At 34.5% G+C, this 17,554-nt stretch overlaps 1 protein-coding gene across 1 annotated transcript; it reads left to right on the top strand.

Annotated features, from left to right (window-relative positions):
* The first annotated feature begins 498 nt into the window (after nt 1-498).
* Nucleotides 499-14,697, top strand: LOC110454850 (myoneurin-like). Its single transcript, XM_021504598.1, has 5 exons — nt 499-1,154; nt 9,898-10,382; nt 10,703-10,805; nt 11,599-11,778; nt 12,651-14,697. Exons 1-5 carry the CDS (start codon nt 887-889, stop codon nt 12,941-12,943), a joined length of 1,329 nt encoding a protein of 442 aa, XP_021360273.1. The 5' UTR covers nt 499-886; the 3' UTR covers nt 12,944-14,697.
* Nucleotides 14,698-17,554: the final 2,857 nt, after the last annotated feature.

Below are 17,554 nucleotides of genomic sequence, written 5' to 3'. Positions count from 1 at the left end.
TTACAAACACGACAGCGATTTCTACAGCTATTTCTGGCGATTCCCAAAAGAGAAATAAAACCAGACAGCCTTTTTCTTCTGAGCAGACCCCTCGCATCCCAATCCACCTCTTTAAACCTGTTGAGGGATGAAGTAGGCGTCTTACATAGAGACTTACCCCTTTAACAGATCATCCCACCCGCTTACGTTACCCATGTACCGTTCTTACGCTATAGAGTAACTTCCCGAAATAGAATGTAGACTGCAAATGTTCTAAACGTTCACGAAACACCAGTTCCGGTACAGCACCAGCTTAGATATACTATAAACTTACCAGGCTGTGTTTTAAGACTTTAACTGTGTACATTAATGTTGGTTTGGAGCGTTGAAAAGACTTTTTCAAGCTGACTGAGCTTGCGTCTGACGTCCGCATCAATCGTCAGTAAATAATTTTGTCAGGTAGATGCGCACGCATTGATAACAAGTTTTTCTCAATGAATCCAAGATTCGACGTCATGCGCCACTGGTCACCATACAAGACCGCTCCATACAAGGTGACAACCATACCGTTACCAAGTTCTTTCCTCAACTAGAAACAGTTTTAAAGCAGCCTTCACCCAGTCTATTGGTACAGTGTTATAAATCAGCCGTAAGGACAAGTACTAGCCTCATCGCGCTACTACTTACCAGATAGTATATCGGGTGGCCATCAATACACAGCATCGGGAAACATCCTCCGACTTCTTCTGGATGAGATAAACTATCTGTTTCATTAATTTGAAATAATACATCTTTGTTTTATAGACGTGGGAAGATATTTTTTCTAAGTTTAAAAAATATAAAAGGTGATGTGATTTTTCTGAGGAAGTGACTCTAGCACTAGAAATTTACAAGATAACGTGACAATATGCCGAGGTCTTTCCTTGTGCGAAAGTATCTCAAAAAGCAGCAGCAGCAGCAGCAACTGGAACAAAAGGAGAAGCAAGTGCGAGAGGAACAGGAAGAGCATATAGAAAATCTTGAACTGAAACCTAATGAAGATGGACATCAGCTGTGCCATGTCGAGGAGCATGCAGCCGCTGCAGCCGAAACAAAATATAATGAGCTAGCAGAATCCAGGGCACCCACGCCTCCGCTTGTCGAGGGGGCGGAACTAAAACGGGAACCTAGGCAAGGTAAGCATCTGAACAAAATATTTTCCCCTTATCTTATTTAATTCCATGGGAAAAAATTCAGGACGTAAAATGTAAGGAAGTTGGAGTAAAGAATAAAGTTAGTTTATAAATATCAAATAAAGATATGAAAATAAACAATTAATTTATGAGTTAATGACTTGAAGCCTCCAATAAAAATGATGGAACATAAAAGTGCTAATTGTATTGTTGTCAGCATATAGGATATTTCATTTAATGAACATCATAAAAATGTATTTCATACGGTCATTGTGCAGTTATGCAATGAAAACAATTTCAAAAAAGTTTGAAATTGTTATCGATAACGGAAAATATTGTCAATAATTTTTGTTTAGCTTAATGTTTTGATAATTTGAGAACGTCCAAAGAGATTATGATTAAGAAGATTTAACAGTTTAATTGAAAGACTGAATGTGATGAAACATCATTTTAAAATGTTCAACTGATTTCATTAATGCTGGTATTTCATACAGCAATGCACAAAATGAATATTTGTGAAATATCACTGATAGTATTGGTTCCGAAAACTTACTAAATTTGTTTGCGTAAGATGGACATAACACATCCACATGTGATCGCACTTTGGACCTCTCGTAAAAGATAGTCAATGACAAAACTACGTCATACAGCTGTTTTGGCCTTCTAGGACTCATTAGTGATGCTAGGGGGACAATTGGTCTAAGCTACTGATGAAACAGAAGGGGATGTGCGTAAATACCATAAGCTTATGAATTTCAAAATTTGGAGCACTGGTTGATTTTAAATTAAACATATGTAACTGGCTTGATCTGCATACGTAGTTCTGATATATATTACAGGCCCACTGGTTTGTGCCCCGACTGCAAACATATAAAACCTCAAGGCCAACTCAAACTATCTCACGAAAAGCTTAACACTTTTTAAAACAAAAGCAGTTAAGATTTCTTATCTTAGTATAGTTTATCATAAAATACATCGATATTGAAAACAAAAGATCTGTTCGCCAAGCATCATTACCTCGAAACCTTCCCGTTGTTATCAGAAAATCCAGAAATCATTCAATCACACATTTCCTCTTTGCATTGATGATTGTTTACATTTTTTTGTTTATTTTTATTGGTGTTATAAGTAACCAATCAGATAATGCTATTTTGATTGTGTAAAAGTATGCTAGTGAAACAGGCGGAAGAATGCGATGAGAGACTGGCTGATGATAATCAGATCCAGCCCTTCCCCGGTTTTGTTTCGTTTTTATGAATTGTGAAAAAATGTCAATGGAAAGAAACTTGCTATAAACAAGTTAAACTGATTTCACATTAACTACAAAGACCTTTAAATTTGACAATATGTTTTAGGGTTAAATGATAGTAGATGACAACAACGGTATAGACCTAATGGTTTTCTTTACCCATGACCATGGTCACACATGATCAGTCGCGTACAACACAGCCAACAATTTGTAACGATACAAAACGGAATTCGAGATAGGTAGTGTGAATTTGAGAGAGAGAAAAAAGCGCGCTGTCACTCCTCTGGAGTACCATATGAAGTATCTCCTAATTGAACACCGGTACAATAGCCCTACTCCAGCCTTAAGAAAGTGCTAATTTGATACCCGACATTAGGGCTTTATGAAAGCTTCAGAAAGCATAGTCATCTTAATGAAATTTACAAAAAATGAAAATGATTTATAAAACTAAAACCTTAATAAGAACTATTCTACATGAGTATACAAGAGTACAAGGTGAATCGGAACAAAACCTTTCATATTGAATCCGCAAACAAATAGCAATAGCAAGAACTATACAATTATTAAAACAAATGTTTCCTTGTCAAGCTGATTTATATGTGTGCTAAACGTACCATGTAAATGGACCGCGATAGACATCTCCTTCCGGAGAGACGGGGAACAATACGCTCCCAACAGTGTATCCATACCGTCCAACAGTGTAGCAATATCCAAATGACCAATCGGATGGACAAATTATAAGATACGTCTACCCTTACAGATGAAATCTGCGCGATATAGAACACCTTCGTTTAATAAAACTTATGGCGCTAAGCTACATACATTATGTAGAATAAGTGATATCTCTTAGATTTTCGTAATTATTACAAAAGTTAAAGAGATCATTACGATAAAAAAAAAACAATATGTTTTGCGGACAGTTAAACAAATCGTGATGAGTAATTGACTTCATAAATAAAAGACCAATGTATGTTTAATTACGTTGATTTTTTCAATAAAAAGTTACGTATATTACTCGCTGTTCGTATACACGGATGTTATGTAATACTGTTATTTAAAACTCAATGTTCATGCAAGAATGGTCTTATTCGTGGTAGTGCGTAAGTAAATACATTAATAACCGGCTAGGGCAAGGTGTACACTCATTATACATTTAAACTTACAAATATAGCAGGTTTCATAATTAAACATGAATATTTGAAAATATAACATTAAAAATTTAAAGAATATTAACACGTTTGTAAATCTAGTCACGTGATGACTATTGCACAATGTTAAAATTGTTGTGTGATCTATTTCTTTTTTAAAAACTCACTTATGTAAACTCGAGTCATCAACCGGATATTTTGTAAATCTCAAGATTACTACGGTAAGAATTAAATGGATACGTTTTGTAACTTTGATACCTTACTTTGAAAGATGTTAACTTTATCCCTGGATCATGTATGGGTGTTTAGAATTTACTGACAGATACCTGTAAAAATTAAAGGTGATTTTTAAGACGTTTAAGGGTAAAAAAACACCTGCCTTAAATCACATTGGCTGAAGTGTTTCCTCGACGTCACCAGAGACCCTATACCCTTACATCTCATAAATAGCAATCTATTTTTATATAGATAGCTCATTATAACATTCAAAGGAGGCAACGATTTAAATATGAAGATTCGGTGATGTCAATGTGGTTCGAACCCATGTGAAATGTCCATAAGCACATGTGTTTAGCATTATCGTTGACTAAGGTAACTGTGAATAAATTAGAATTAAGGAAGAGGTAAGATTCGTGTTGAGGTGTGTGTGCATATGTGTCGTTCGGTTAGAACAAACGTTGTTCTTACTGTAGGCTACTGACGATTCTTAAGTTTCGGACTAATCTATCCCACTCCAAATGTACATTATGTTCACTAAGACTGTTACTGTGTCTTTTAAAGAAAATCCTTATCAGGTAAAACTTAAAGGTAAAATCAAACGCTATTATCTCCCTGTCTCTCCGCTGGCTACTCAGTTCATAACCTGGCTAATGAGGCCAGTCTATGAAAAGAAAGTTTCAATAAATATCAACATTGGTCCACGAGGTGATTATTAAGGGGACGTCGGCGATGGGCTGTCAACCCATCAGCACGAACTTATAATAACTAGCCACAGGAGGAAAAACACCAGTGATTGAAACTAGTTGCGGTACATACGATAAAAATGTTTTCAATAGTATCATACGCGAATCTTCTTGTGCTCGGGGCTGTTTTGTTATGAATAGTGTGTCTGGTTCAGATTTTCAACGTTTCCGTTATTTCAAAGTTCAGTGTTATTGATACATAACCCATCGAGTGTAACAGCAACAATACCGAAGGGGAAACTAAACAGGACATACTGGTAACAAAATAGTCGATGAAAAGATAGCTAAACAATTGTCACGATCCTGTCTGTTCGTGCATGTCACATACAACAAAAGGAAAGGAAGTGACCAGTTATACGGTATGGATACACAGTTTAACAGTTGTCAAAAAGAACTTTTGTTTGAATAAACATTTTGTGCGCGTCCCGTGCTAACACCATCATCTTTTCCTTTGTCATCAGATAATTGTACGGCAAATAGCTGGTCAGATATGCTCTTCTCACACAAAAATGTCACAAGTACACAAAAGGCAGTTCCAAACTTACATAATTCAACAACTGGAAGCATATCAAATTTTTCATGTCGATGAAAACAAAGATATAATATATGTATGGGCGTCCTTGGAATACCTGTACTCTTTGCATTATCTGCTTTGTTGTGCTGGGAACACGAAGAAATGACCCACTCTGTTATGCCTCCCGTCTTACGGTACATCTAACTCGGCATAGGTAACCTATAATTGTCTATGTACTCTTAGTAGGCAGATTACACAACTGAGATACACCTGCATAATCCGTTCTTTTCATTTTTTTTCTCTCGCATACCCCTTCGTAAGGGAACGAGAGGGCTCGTTACAATTAATGTGTAGCGATGTGTGCTGGATGATAGAGATTGTATGTTATACATTTGTATGTCCATGTTATTTTGCATTTATAGTGTAATAAAGATCATTTATGGTGTAATACCATTTTAATTATGCAGCACAAAATCTATAATACCAATTCCTGACCCCATTGTACTCTATGATAATATAAAATCTACAGGAGGTTATATTTGAAAGACATCGAACTACCTGAATTCATGTTAATAATAAATAATTTCAATAAAATATTAATAATTTCAATAAAATATTAATAATTTCAATAACTACATCATGTACGCTCAAAGTATTAATTTCTAACAATTCTTTTTCTTGTTTTATCCAGGATGAACACATTTTTGTTCATTCTGTTCAACAGAATTTCAAATTACCCTGAACAGTTTGTACCTATTTCGATAAGAAGAGTAGATTACCCTTCAGGCGATTACAATATATCTCTTCCTCTATAACGCTTTACAAAGATTCCTCCAAATTTCAGGCGAATATCTTTTTAAAGACTTCAGCTGAGCGCAAAAACTACATTCTCCGAAATATAGTTTCTCCTATATAAACAGAAATGAAAACTAAACAAACACTACTTTTAATTTCGTTTGAAATATTTAAGTGGGCAGTGTGCCAATAATAACCGGTTTCCATGTTAACGGTGTGTTACAATACAGGTAATGTGAAATTGACCACAGGAATGTTACTAGGGGTGAAAGCGAGCTACAATAGGTACTATTCGTGTACAGAACAGCGCTATTGTCGTGAGAAAACGGGGGTACCAGGTGGTAATGTCTCCAAATATATATTGCAGAGACAATGTCCGTTAGCAAATCTAAAATGATCGAAGTTCAAAGCTTTCTCTTTTTGTGAAAATAAACCCTAATAATCGATGTCACATACTATACGTTTCATGATGTGTATGCCAGTTTAAACGAGAATAACGGGTAACATCCCATTCTACCGGTCCATTATTAGTATGTATTTGACGTAAAGTCACTTACGTTATTAAAGGTTTTCACGTAACTGCTTCTCTGTTTTGATAGTAGAATTTGAATTTCCACCTTTTCGGTCCCTAGCATCACCGATGTTTCCTAGAACGAAACAGCTGTATGATGCATTGGAATTCAGTTTTGGCACATCTATATCTACAAACACATTTTATAGATTCAATCACGTGTATGTGTGTGTGTGTCGCGTTTATTTTTCTAGTACATGTTTCTATATTCAAGTAATTCGTCTATAATTGCACTGAATTTTGAACGTCGTTGTGTTTAAATCATGAAGTTCTCTACCCTATTTAAAAAAAAAACAGTTCATCAGAAAATAACTGAAGTTTGGATCCGGATTAAAATTTATACACCTGTGAGGACGGTTTGGGGTGTCCCTATCGGAAATAATTACATTTACGTGCTTTTCAAAACAACATCTTAACTGCCCAACAATCCGTTTCCGAATTTACTGTAAAGATAATTGGATGGTCGTGTTGAGGGCAGGGATTGATCTCAATAACATGTGGAGAATCACGGAGCCTTGGCTAATCCCTGTAGTACGTAACAATGAGGACAGCACAGGACACGGCGAGGCCCGATTTAGTAGTTGTGTAGCATGAATAGGCAAGAGTGGAGAATGTTCATTGCGTCTTAGTGTTTAATAAGTAACAGTTTTCATGAATATAGATGGTGTTTTTCCACATCTTGACCATTTGATAAACTTGTTTATGTACGCAATTTCAAGGTATCCTGTCGCCAATACGTTAAACTATCAAAGACATGAACTCGGGTTTAACACGTGTGGGATAGGAGTATTTATCCTGACAATATAGTACAATCACACCTAATTCTAGATCTATGTCAGATGAATGTCGCTCGTATCAATTTCTCTTGCACCTGGAAATCGAAAATGGAACCATTCAATTGCATTGTCTTTATCTCTAACTTGCGTAATGAATAAAAATTGGTCTAAAATTGTAATTTCTCAAAATACTTTTTGGCATGGTAAAGGATTCAAATTGTATCTGCTAGGGAGTAAAAATGACAAGTTCATTACAAGGAGTCAAAAAGACAATTTAATTTGTTAAAATAATGTATTAGGTAAAAATAAGAACTAACATTTTGCAAATCACGATACAGTATCATTTCTTGAAATGACGGTATATTTGGTCATAAAAATGTATCATTTTTTTGTAAATATTAAGTGAAAATGACATATGATACAATTTTATAAAGCGTTCAGGTGTTTTTTTTTTAAATTAAACTCATACAGACCACTCTTCATAAAACATTTTACGTTTTAAAATTGACTTAAATGACATGGATATTAATAGAAAGTTTTACACTCTTTCATTCATTTCGACGGCCGACAATAGTTATCTTTCTACATAAAAGGTGTCAGTCTGTATATTAAAGAAATGTGATAAAATCTTGTATATTTGATATTTATGGTGATGGGGTTATTCGGGTGGGGCTAAACAGAACACTATTACAGTAATACGTTCAGCCGTTGGGTATCCGCTAGCGTACAGACTAAACGAGCAACGTAAACACGTAAGCTGGCTTTTTTTTAGATTCTTCCTTTTAATGACATGAGTATGCATATTTAGTTTGCCGGAATATTATTATTTAAATTTTAAATTTAAATTAATACATAATTCAGTATCAAAATTATTTGAATTTTTAATATCACCTGTGCATCTTGTTTATTCTTCCGTCAAGCTGACTGCATAATAATCATTAGAGAATAAATTTATGCAATGACTAAAATGACAGCATCCAAAAATACCCTAATACAGTGTACACATAATATGACAATGTACAAATGTTAAGAAACAGTTTCTAATTTTATAATCGTTTTGTCTAGAAATGGATAATATTACGACAGTATTAGTCGGCGAAAAGAGTTTTTTATAACTTCAAGATATCATTGAAAATATCAAGGGCATATAAATATACAACTCCACGAACAGGATAAATGAATTTCGAGAAAGAAAACATAGAAATAGATAGTTGTGATGAAAAATGTAGTTTTAAATTGCAATGTTAAACACCCCTAGATCATTCCGATGAATATGCATATAATGATGTATTATCAACGAATATAATTTAATACTATTGAGTTAGTGTTGGGTTTTTTTTATCCTCTGACCTGAAATTTATACCAACATGTGCCATGTACATATGTACATATCGTTTTGAACTAAACCATTAGTTTGCATAGTCTTAGTGGTAATCTTGATTCGTTATTTTGGTATATCGCTGATTTAAAAACTATCGAGAATCAAATTTAGAATATTCCAGAAAGATTTCCCCCATTAAAAATCTCACCACCCACCATCCCCAAACCCTAACCCCACCCAATCCCCACCTCAATCCCTCACGACCCATTGGACATGCGCACACATTGTACATCCACTCATGGTCCATTGGCATGCTGCAATAAAGCGACGTTACACGCATTGAAGATATCAGTGGAAGATTGATAATGATTGATAAGAAACACTGTTGATAAATAAAACATCCATATCTTATCACAGAAATAAACACACAGTTGTTCTATACATTGTCCCGCCCCATCCAGATACCCACAGGGGACTGCTATCGTGTAATGGTCCATTAACTTTTGGTATATGTTATTTTTAAACGGGTTAATTGATAACCAGTCCTCACATTATAAGCTGTCGTATTCAAAATAGTTAGAGTATTGCCTGAATGCTTTCGTTATTTGATTCCTGTAGTGAGCATCATTGAAACCTGGCATCCTTTTCAGACACTTATCATCTGCTGAAAATTTTGTGAATTGAAAAGTGTTATGATCAATTTAATCGAATCTTATCATATTGAGATAAGCTAATAAACGTCTTTATCGGATACCATAGCGGAAGATATTCCGCGTTCCGTGTCAAATACTGAATGAGTCAATGGAGGATCCCCGCCACATGTCATTATAACGGGCTGCTGTGATTCTGACAACTGATCCGATTATTTATGCATTGTTATTACTTTAAATCACAGGACACCAGCCACTATCCATCTAATCGCTTTATAAGTTCTTTAATGAAGCCACATCCTCGATTATATATCCTGGAGTAAAAAGCCACGGGGTGTACAATGCAATGTAGTAAACTATTATAAGTAATGCGAGGGACCATTCATGGAATCAAATGACGTTTTAAATACCATCTTTTTCTGGTGTGTTAGGGAATCTTGTAAATATTTTAAAATAGTCACACATTTGTATCTGACCTTTAAATTCAACAACAGAATCTCACAACATGACCTTTTTAAAAATAGTCTAAATTGTCAAATTTTTGATTATAGAGAGAATCTCAGAATATAGAATTATGATGATACCTCGAAATATTAAACCAGAGCTTTATTCTCTTCAGAATGAGAAACAGTAGGATATCGAAGCTTTATAGGTATCAGCTTTAAGTCACCTAATTGGATTTCTATCACGAGATGACTTAAGTTTGTTACTTGTACTTTCATTTTTTTTTCAAATTTGTCTTTTGTTATATTTCCTACAGATTTGGAAAGCCAACATGATGTACCAAGAAGTTCGCATATAGTCCGAAAACCAAAGACGCTTAAGTTGCAGCCCTTCAGCCACGGGTATATGCATAAAGACCGAATAGACCCAAGGATCAGCTACCCATTCTCTCCAATGTGTCATGAACAAAAGCTTTACAACTTCATGCTTCCGTCTCCGAGTTCATTGCGCTGTGGTATGGGAATGACTGACCCTCTTTCTCCACTTCCGGTTTACTCCTTCCGGCAACACGAACTTGCTTCTCCTGGATCACCGGTTACCCCAGTCATCAGTCCAGCGCGGGAACAAGAGCTAGATTTGTCCATGAAGGAGGTTCGACGTCAGCAGCAGGAGCTAATGGGCAAGGATCGTCTCCAATCTCCGGGTTTTCCGAACAATTCAGACAATTATCAAGCGAAAATGAAAGTTGAAACAAAATGTACCGTGGACAATGAACAATATCCTCCACCATCTCTTATGAGGGTTAGTATCTTGGCATTCCGTCGTATTTGAATAACTGTGACCTATTTTGTGTTTAATACTCGCATTTAAGTGATGGAGAATTCGATAGATTTTCTTTCTTTTTCTTTTTTGCATTTAAGTGAATCCTCAGTAAGACATTGTCATAGAAGTAACCCGATATCAGTGTAAACAAATTAAGATATCTTGTCTGGTATCGGAACAAATTACTCTGAATGTTATTTTTACCATTTATTTGTGATCTTTGAGAGAGAAAAAAATCATACACGAAGCATAAACAATATGTTATAGTGTGTCTAACCTTTACATTTGGTTTGTTATAGCGATCTCTCTTACAAGGCGTGGAGCTTGTTAACGGCGGATATGGTATAAAGAACCCACTCCTAGCACACATGCGCATGGACGACGGTGCTACGGAAGAGCTAGGTAAACATAAGTACCCCTAACAGCCTTGACTGAACAGTATCATCTTTAAAGAAACCAAAATATATTAAAAAAAACATACAATAGATAATATTTTACGTGAAAACACTATATTCACAGCAACGCTGAATAGTATTGTATTTGAAACTGTATTCAGACCATCGCTGAAAAGTATATTTGAAAACAGCAATTATATTCAAACCATCACTAAAAAGCATATTTGGAAACTCTATATTCAGAGCTTCACTGAATATTATTGTATTCAAGATTTTTTTTTATTCAGACGGTCGTTAAATAGCATTTTATTTTTCGCTGAAAAGTATATTTGAAAACAGCAATTATATTCAAACCATCACTAAAAAGCATATTTGGAAACTCTATATTTAGAGCTTCACTGAATATTATTGTATTCAAGATTTTTTTTTTTATTCAGACGGTCGTTAAATAGCATTTTATTTTTAAACACTATAAGCAGACCATCGCTGAGCTGAATTGTAGCATTGTATTAGAAAGCAGTATATTCAGACCTTTGGTGAATAGTATATTTGGAAACACTATATTCAGACCATCTCAGAATAATATGTTTGAAAGTTCAGCGGTCAATCACAATTCATTTAATTGTAGATGTGCTAGAACCAGCATGTTATTGTAACGGAATCTGATATATCAGTATGTAGTCATGTTAAGGATGTATTGTATGTTTGTGTCCACCAAAATATTTTACTGAAAGAGGTTCATGGGAAATCAAACGAACATTTACGGTAAATTAACCTTTAACTTTTTCTTCTCTTTACAGCCGAACAGACCAATGACGACAAATATATATGCAAAGTCTGCAACAAGTCCTTCCAGCTTCAGCGGCTACTCAATAGGCACCTTAAATGTCACAGTGAGATTAAGCGCTACCTGTGCACCTTCTGCGGCAAGGGGTTCAACGATACCTTTGATCTCAAGCGACACACACGAACGCATACAGGTTTGTATTTTCGCTGAACTAATGTAAACTTTCACATCTGGATTATACTGTTTACCGGGAACCTTTCGCCTAGTAAAGTTTTCGCCCTGTGCCGACGAAATGCATATTCGCCAAATGTAAATTTCGCCCTTCGCATTTCATCACTATGTTGAATATATCGCTTAATACTATTCGCTGTAATGTTAAAATCGCTCTCGCTAGGAAAGGCAGATATTAAACTATGGCGAAAATGTCCCGGTATATAGTACTGATTGTAGTAACATGTTCTGGATGAGCCCCCTATTTTTTGGTCATTTTAAGGTTGTGAAGTTGGGAGGGGTGGGGTTGGGGGTGGGGGGNTATTTATAAGGATTTAGGTATAACAAAATATTATCAACTAGGCTCATAACATACATGACTGGTCACACGTTATTTCAAGAAGATATAGAAGTGTTAATCAAAAAGTACAATAGTACAAGTCAGTAGTGAAGTCAGACCTGGGATAGACAACGAGGGGTATCTTTATATCTCTCCAGACTGTGGAAATAAATACACTGGAAGCACACCAAAACATATACATCAATTGATGTTTAAATTGGTTGAAACGAAATCAATTCAATGTACCAATGACTGCTTTAATTACTATGAACATTGACTTGGAAACTATAATGTTTATTTACAAAAATATGTGTTTAGCAAGTAGATGCTAAAACGAAAACATATAGTCAATGGCGATACATTTCATCACAGTCGCGTTCTGTTGCGACTAGCATTTATCATTACAGCTCAATTTACAACAGCTTATGTGGTAATCATTTATGATATAAGAGTCTTCGCTATGAGTTTATTATGCGTGACATTTACCGTAACATAATAAATCCATTTATTTCCAGGTGTCCGACCCTACAAGTGTGACCAGTGCGGCAAGGCCTTCACCCAGCGCTGTTCGCTGGAATCTCACGGCAGAAAAGTCCATAATTCCGATTACGCTTTTGCTTACAAGGAACGTCGGAGGAAGTTATACGTGTGTGAAGACTGTGGACATACGACGAGTGATCCTGGAGCACATTACGTGCACCTTAAAAACTTCCACCCCCAAAGTCCAGTCCTGATGAAGTTCTATGACAAACGACAGTTTAAATTCGCGGAGGAGAATGCCTTAAGTCAATGCGCAATACAGTATTGATCCAGACTTGTCTCTAACAACGTACACATCTACCTACATTGCTCAGCCTTGTCTGAAAATTAGCAAAACTATGTATTAAAAACTATGCAGTAGTGAATATACATAAATTCAAGTTTCATCTGTGGTCAACTTCGATTCACGTTCTGTTAACGTTTTTATGAAATTCGGTAAACAACCGGTACAGGAACTTGTGGAGAAAAGACATTTCATTATGCGGATGCAAAAATAGCATAACACGTGTATTCTCGTTTTAAGGCGTTTTTATAAAGACATTTGCAATATACATAATTTGTGTTCAAATGATAGTTTTATTACTTGTTAATATACTTTATATGTTTTTGATCTCAAAATGTTTTTAATTGCTTTAAGTCTAGTATATGTTATTAAGTTTAATATGTTTATGTATCGCTCTGCTAATATCTTCAAGTAATATAATTTCCTGTTACTAACTCTTTGTATATAAAACCCAACCAAAGATTTTAAGATATTTCTTAATGCTGTTGCTATTATTTCAAACAATTAAATACTATTTTTGAATTTTTATCTTATTGCGTTCAACATCAAAAGCGTTTCCACCAAATTTTTAATAAACGTTGTAAGCCAGACACTGTCGATGTTATCTTGCATAAAATGAGTTTATAAGTTATGCATATGTCAAATCATCGACTATCGCAACGTTTTATGTTATTCTCTTCTTTAGGACTTTTAACCAATAAAAGGTATCATTCATTTTTCCTGATTCCTATATACCGTTTTATGAATAATGAATTGAAATCTAGACCGTTACTTCAAAAATTCCAGTTTAATTTTACATTTTTATATCTTGCCCAACGCTATTATGAATGTTATGAATATTATATGAATACTAATGTGCAATATTATATACAGTTGAGAATTTTCGAAAATTTATTATAACACTGCAAATGTTGACAACAATAGAGAATATCAAAACCTTTCAAACCTGTAGCTTCTGAGTCATGTACCTTATCGAGAACTGAAGCGGTGGACGTAGCGCTATGGAAGAATGAACTGTATGTACAGCGTAGGTAATAAATGCCATAATGATATAAAAAAATGATTTCGTGACATGCTCAGTTAATCCTCTTTAAACAGGAGTATATCTTTGTGTTACGTTCCAAACAATCAAACGCGAGACTTGCAGTGTTTATGGCACTACCCCTTGGATAGTACATGGCAAGGCAAGGGACACTAAATGCAATAGAATGAATACGTTAACATATCCCGTATCTGATGAAGCTTGTTTCTCTATCTCCATTTAATGTTGATATTTATCCCTTAGTTGTCCTTTTTTAACAATCTTTGATACTCTGAAGCCTGTTTAGTCCTCTTGCACTTATTTGCTATGCATTTAAACTTATTGACAAAACTTGCAACTTGAATGTCATTAGGTTTTTTCGACATCGACATATCGAGGTTGCTGTATCCATAAACTCAAAATAAATGCCACAACAACAGTAAACTGTTTGTACATATTAAATTTGTTTTCTAAAACTGTTTAAACACTTCGATTGAAATAATATACCGTAAACAAAATAGGTTTTAGAATTTGGTATATATTATAAATAAAAACGAACATGTCACTTTTAATAACAAACATAAAAATGGTCGACAGATCCATAGATTAAGGTATATGAAGTGGCACTCGTCTGCTTTATAATGTTATGATATCCACTTTAAACTTAGTATTTTGGTGCGAGGCAAGTCGGACTGCATTTGCTTGTAATTGGTTTGAATACAGATGAGCCCATATACTCTGCACTGGTTGCCTCCGCTCATGACAATGATATGAATCTCATAGGAAAGGAAATACGTTAAGATATAGAAATACAATAAATTTTATCAAGATAGAATTCTGCCAATTAAATATGTCAAAATTTGATGGCGCTATATCCACAGTATTGAATAATGCTGTGTCATTTATACAAAGAATTATCATACATAAACTGAAGAAAGAAACCTGATTAAATGTTTACATTATTCATGTGTTAGAGGTGGCAAGCGCTATTTGTAAGTGATCATAATTATTCGAAACAGCAAATATATATTTGGCACAATAAGAATACTAATAGCGTTCGTTTTATCGGTTTGATATGGGAACACCTGTGGAGCAAAATTGAACGTATTGACCTGTTTCACACAGGTAAAGAAGTACCGTTCAATTTAGGTTCAAACTAGTGCTGAAATAAACCAATTTATATATATATATATAACCATATTTTCATAGTTCTATAGCTTTATCATATAAGTAGTATATTTCTAAAAATATATTTACCCTTTCATATATATCTATTCATATATCATAGCAATATATATTTCATCTTCCAGAATAAGTGCTGTATATAACATGATTACTTTAATTACTGATACTAATACATTTTATTTTTTTAATCTTTTTACATATCTTGCCGATGTTTATAAAACAAAGACTGTTACTTGCTGAATGATTATTGAAATAAATTCAAATGTTATTTATGATTGAAATATTTTTGTCTTTTGTTTCTTATATTTTGTTTTAAAAGTTCTTTTGACTAGATGCGTATCTGACTGACCGGTCATACGTAGGGACGTTGAGGACATTCTGAAAAGTAAAGTAAAATGGACGACAGTTCCAGTCATTGATGAAATCAGATATGAGTTGGACATTGTGGCGTTTCCTGTATTCTCTGAAATACAACCACAATGAAAAATCAATCGTACAGTGTTGCCCAACAGAAAAAATGGTATTAAACAGTTTATGTACACTTTAAATGTTTTTGAGAAATTAACTGGAAACATTTTGAAATCTTTTCCGCTTGGTCCGTTAATAAAAAAAAATCTTGACAACTTCATTTGAAAAAAATGTAACTTCAGGACTGTGGTATAAGCTCATTGTAAACTATTTTAAAACTATTAGACGACAGGAATACATCTATTAAGCGATATAAGATCAGGTCTCGTCTACACAAATGTTTCCTGGCTTAAGGGAATTTCCCAATTAAAGTTTCTCCAAAAGTATGCATTATTAGAGTTTTGGTACTAAATCTAAGTTGAGGAAAATTGCGGCAAAATCTTCCTATAGACAATTTTCAGTTTACGAACTCTTCTTAAGGTAAGAAAAAGTTGTGAAACTAGGGCAAGTAAGATAAAGAACGATGACTCAAAATAAGATACAACACAAACCCACACACTAACACTCCCGCACATAAACACCTACGCCTACAAACACATTTAACTTGTGAAGTCGAATGGCGCAAGAACAATTATTCTAGTGAGGCAGACTATGGAATTTACAATGTTGTCAATAGCATGCGGCTTTCAACGTTCAAAACACAATTTCATTCATATTTTTTTTACAGCGGAAACAAATATCTTTGCACTTTTACCGATAAGTGTATCTTGTTGTTATTACTTTTAGCATATCAGACCCGTCGTGTATATATATCTATCAAAATAATGTCTCGTTTCTGATTTACCATTCCCCATTAATGTTTAGGTTACTTCTATGGGTAGATGAACATCAAACCAATTAAACATCTCAAGGTCTTCTGGGCTATAAATATGTTGTAAATGTCCACGGGGACAAATCTATTATTTCTCATACTTACGGCCATACCAGAATGTGGCGTACGATGATTTATAATATTTATCGAATTTTACATCACATCAGCATTTATTTCTACATCATTGTTATAACGATTCTTTATTCCCTAACGCATTTTATCAAGAAGCTGGCGACATCATTGACTAGCCATTATGGTTTCTGTTTCCCCTCGTTGTGATAACTGATAGAGTAGGAAATGTGCACATCTGAGACACATCGCATTTAATGTAATGTTTCAAATTCAATTACGGTTAAAATGCCTCAGTTCAGGAGCAGATACGAACTTCACCAAATCATGATTACCAAATGGCACTAATGTTTTTCCTCTCTTTCAAACATGTCTGCATTTTAGCGTTTAATATAAAAACACAAGAACAAAAAGATATAAGATATACATTGTAAATTTTCTATCTTTTTTACTTCAATCTGAAGCGCTGTACCAATGTTAAACAATGATAATGGTTTTTTTTGCATTGATTGATATTTGATGAATATAAATACAAGCGAGGAGAATGCCTTCTTTATAGAATGTCTGTATCGTGTCAATCAAACCGTTTAAACATCGGGATACTCAAGCTCTCAAACCGGTCACAGTTATTAAATTTGTAATCAATCATATAGACCAGCTAAAAGTTAGTTTTAAACTACGGTGTCCATTATCTTACATACGACGATGATATCAATTTTATTCTGTATCTAAACTCGCTTTCCAGTGATTAGTTTATGTTACAAAAACCATTGTAAACAAAAGTAAAATAATACACTTTTTGCGAAAATATACAATTCTTTACACGAATACTAATAACATAAAAGGAAAAAAAATCAAAATGTCTTTACTGCTCTCTTTTTAGAATAGATACGTATTGATAACATTTGTAATGTTTCAAATGGCCATCTACATGTTAGGCTTGCCTCGCATTTAGTTCCGGTAGAATAATGGTCCAAGGGACGCAGCTCTTGTTAAACCGTAAAACAATAGGCCGAATATAATCGACGCTATCTCATTGAGC

Source organism: Mizuhopecten yessoensis, unplaced genomic scaffold (assembly GCF_002113885.1).
Source record: "Mizuhopecten yessoensis strain PY_sf001 unplaced genomic scaffold, ASM211388v2 scaffold8071, whole genome shotgun sequence".
Taxonomy (NCBI): domain Eukaryota; kingdom Metazoa; phylum Mollusca; class Bivalvia; order Pectinida; family Pectinidae; genus Mizuhopecten; species Mizuhopecten yessoensis.
Note: the sequence above shows the minus strand (reverse complement) of the source record. Positions and strands in the feature narration are given on the sequence as shown.

Bases quoted from the DNA above. Each gene is read 5' to 3' on its own strand.
- LOC110454850 (XM_021504598.1), top strand. From the start codon at position 887: ATGCCGAGGTCTTTCCTTGTGCGAAAGTATCTCAAAAAGCAGCAGCAG. The intron at 10,383-10,702 runs GTTAGTATCTTG...GGTTTGTTATAG, and splicing joins CTCCACCATCTCTTATGAGG to CGATCTCTCTTACAAGGCGT. The intron at 10,806-11,598 runs GTAAACATAAGT...TTCTCTTTACAG, and splicing joins CGGTGCTACGGAAGAGCTAG to CCGAACAGACCAATGACGAC.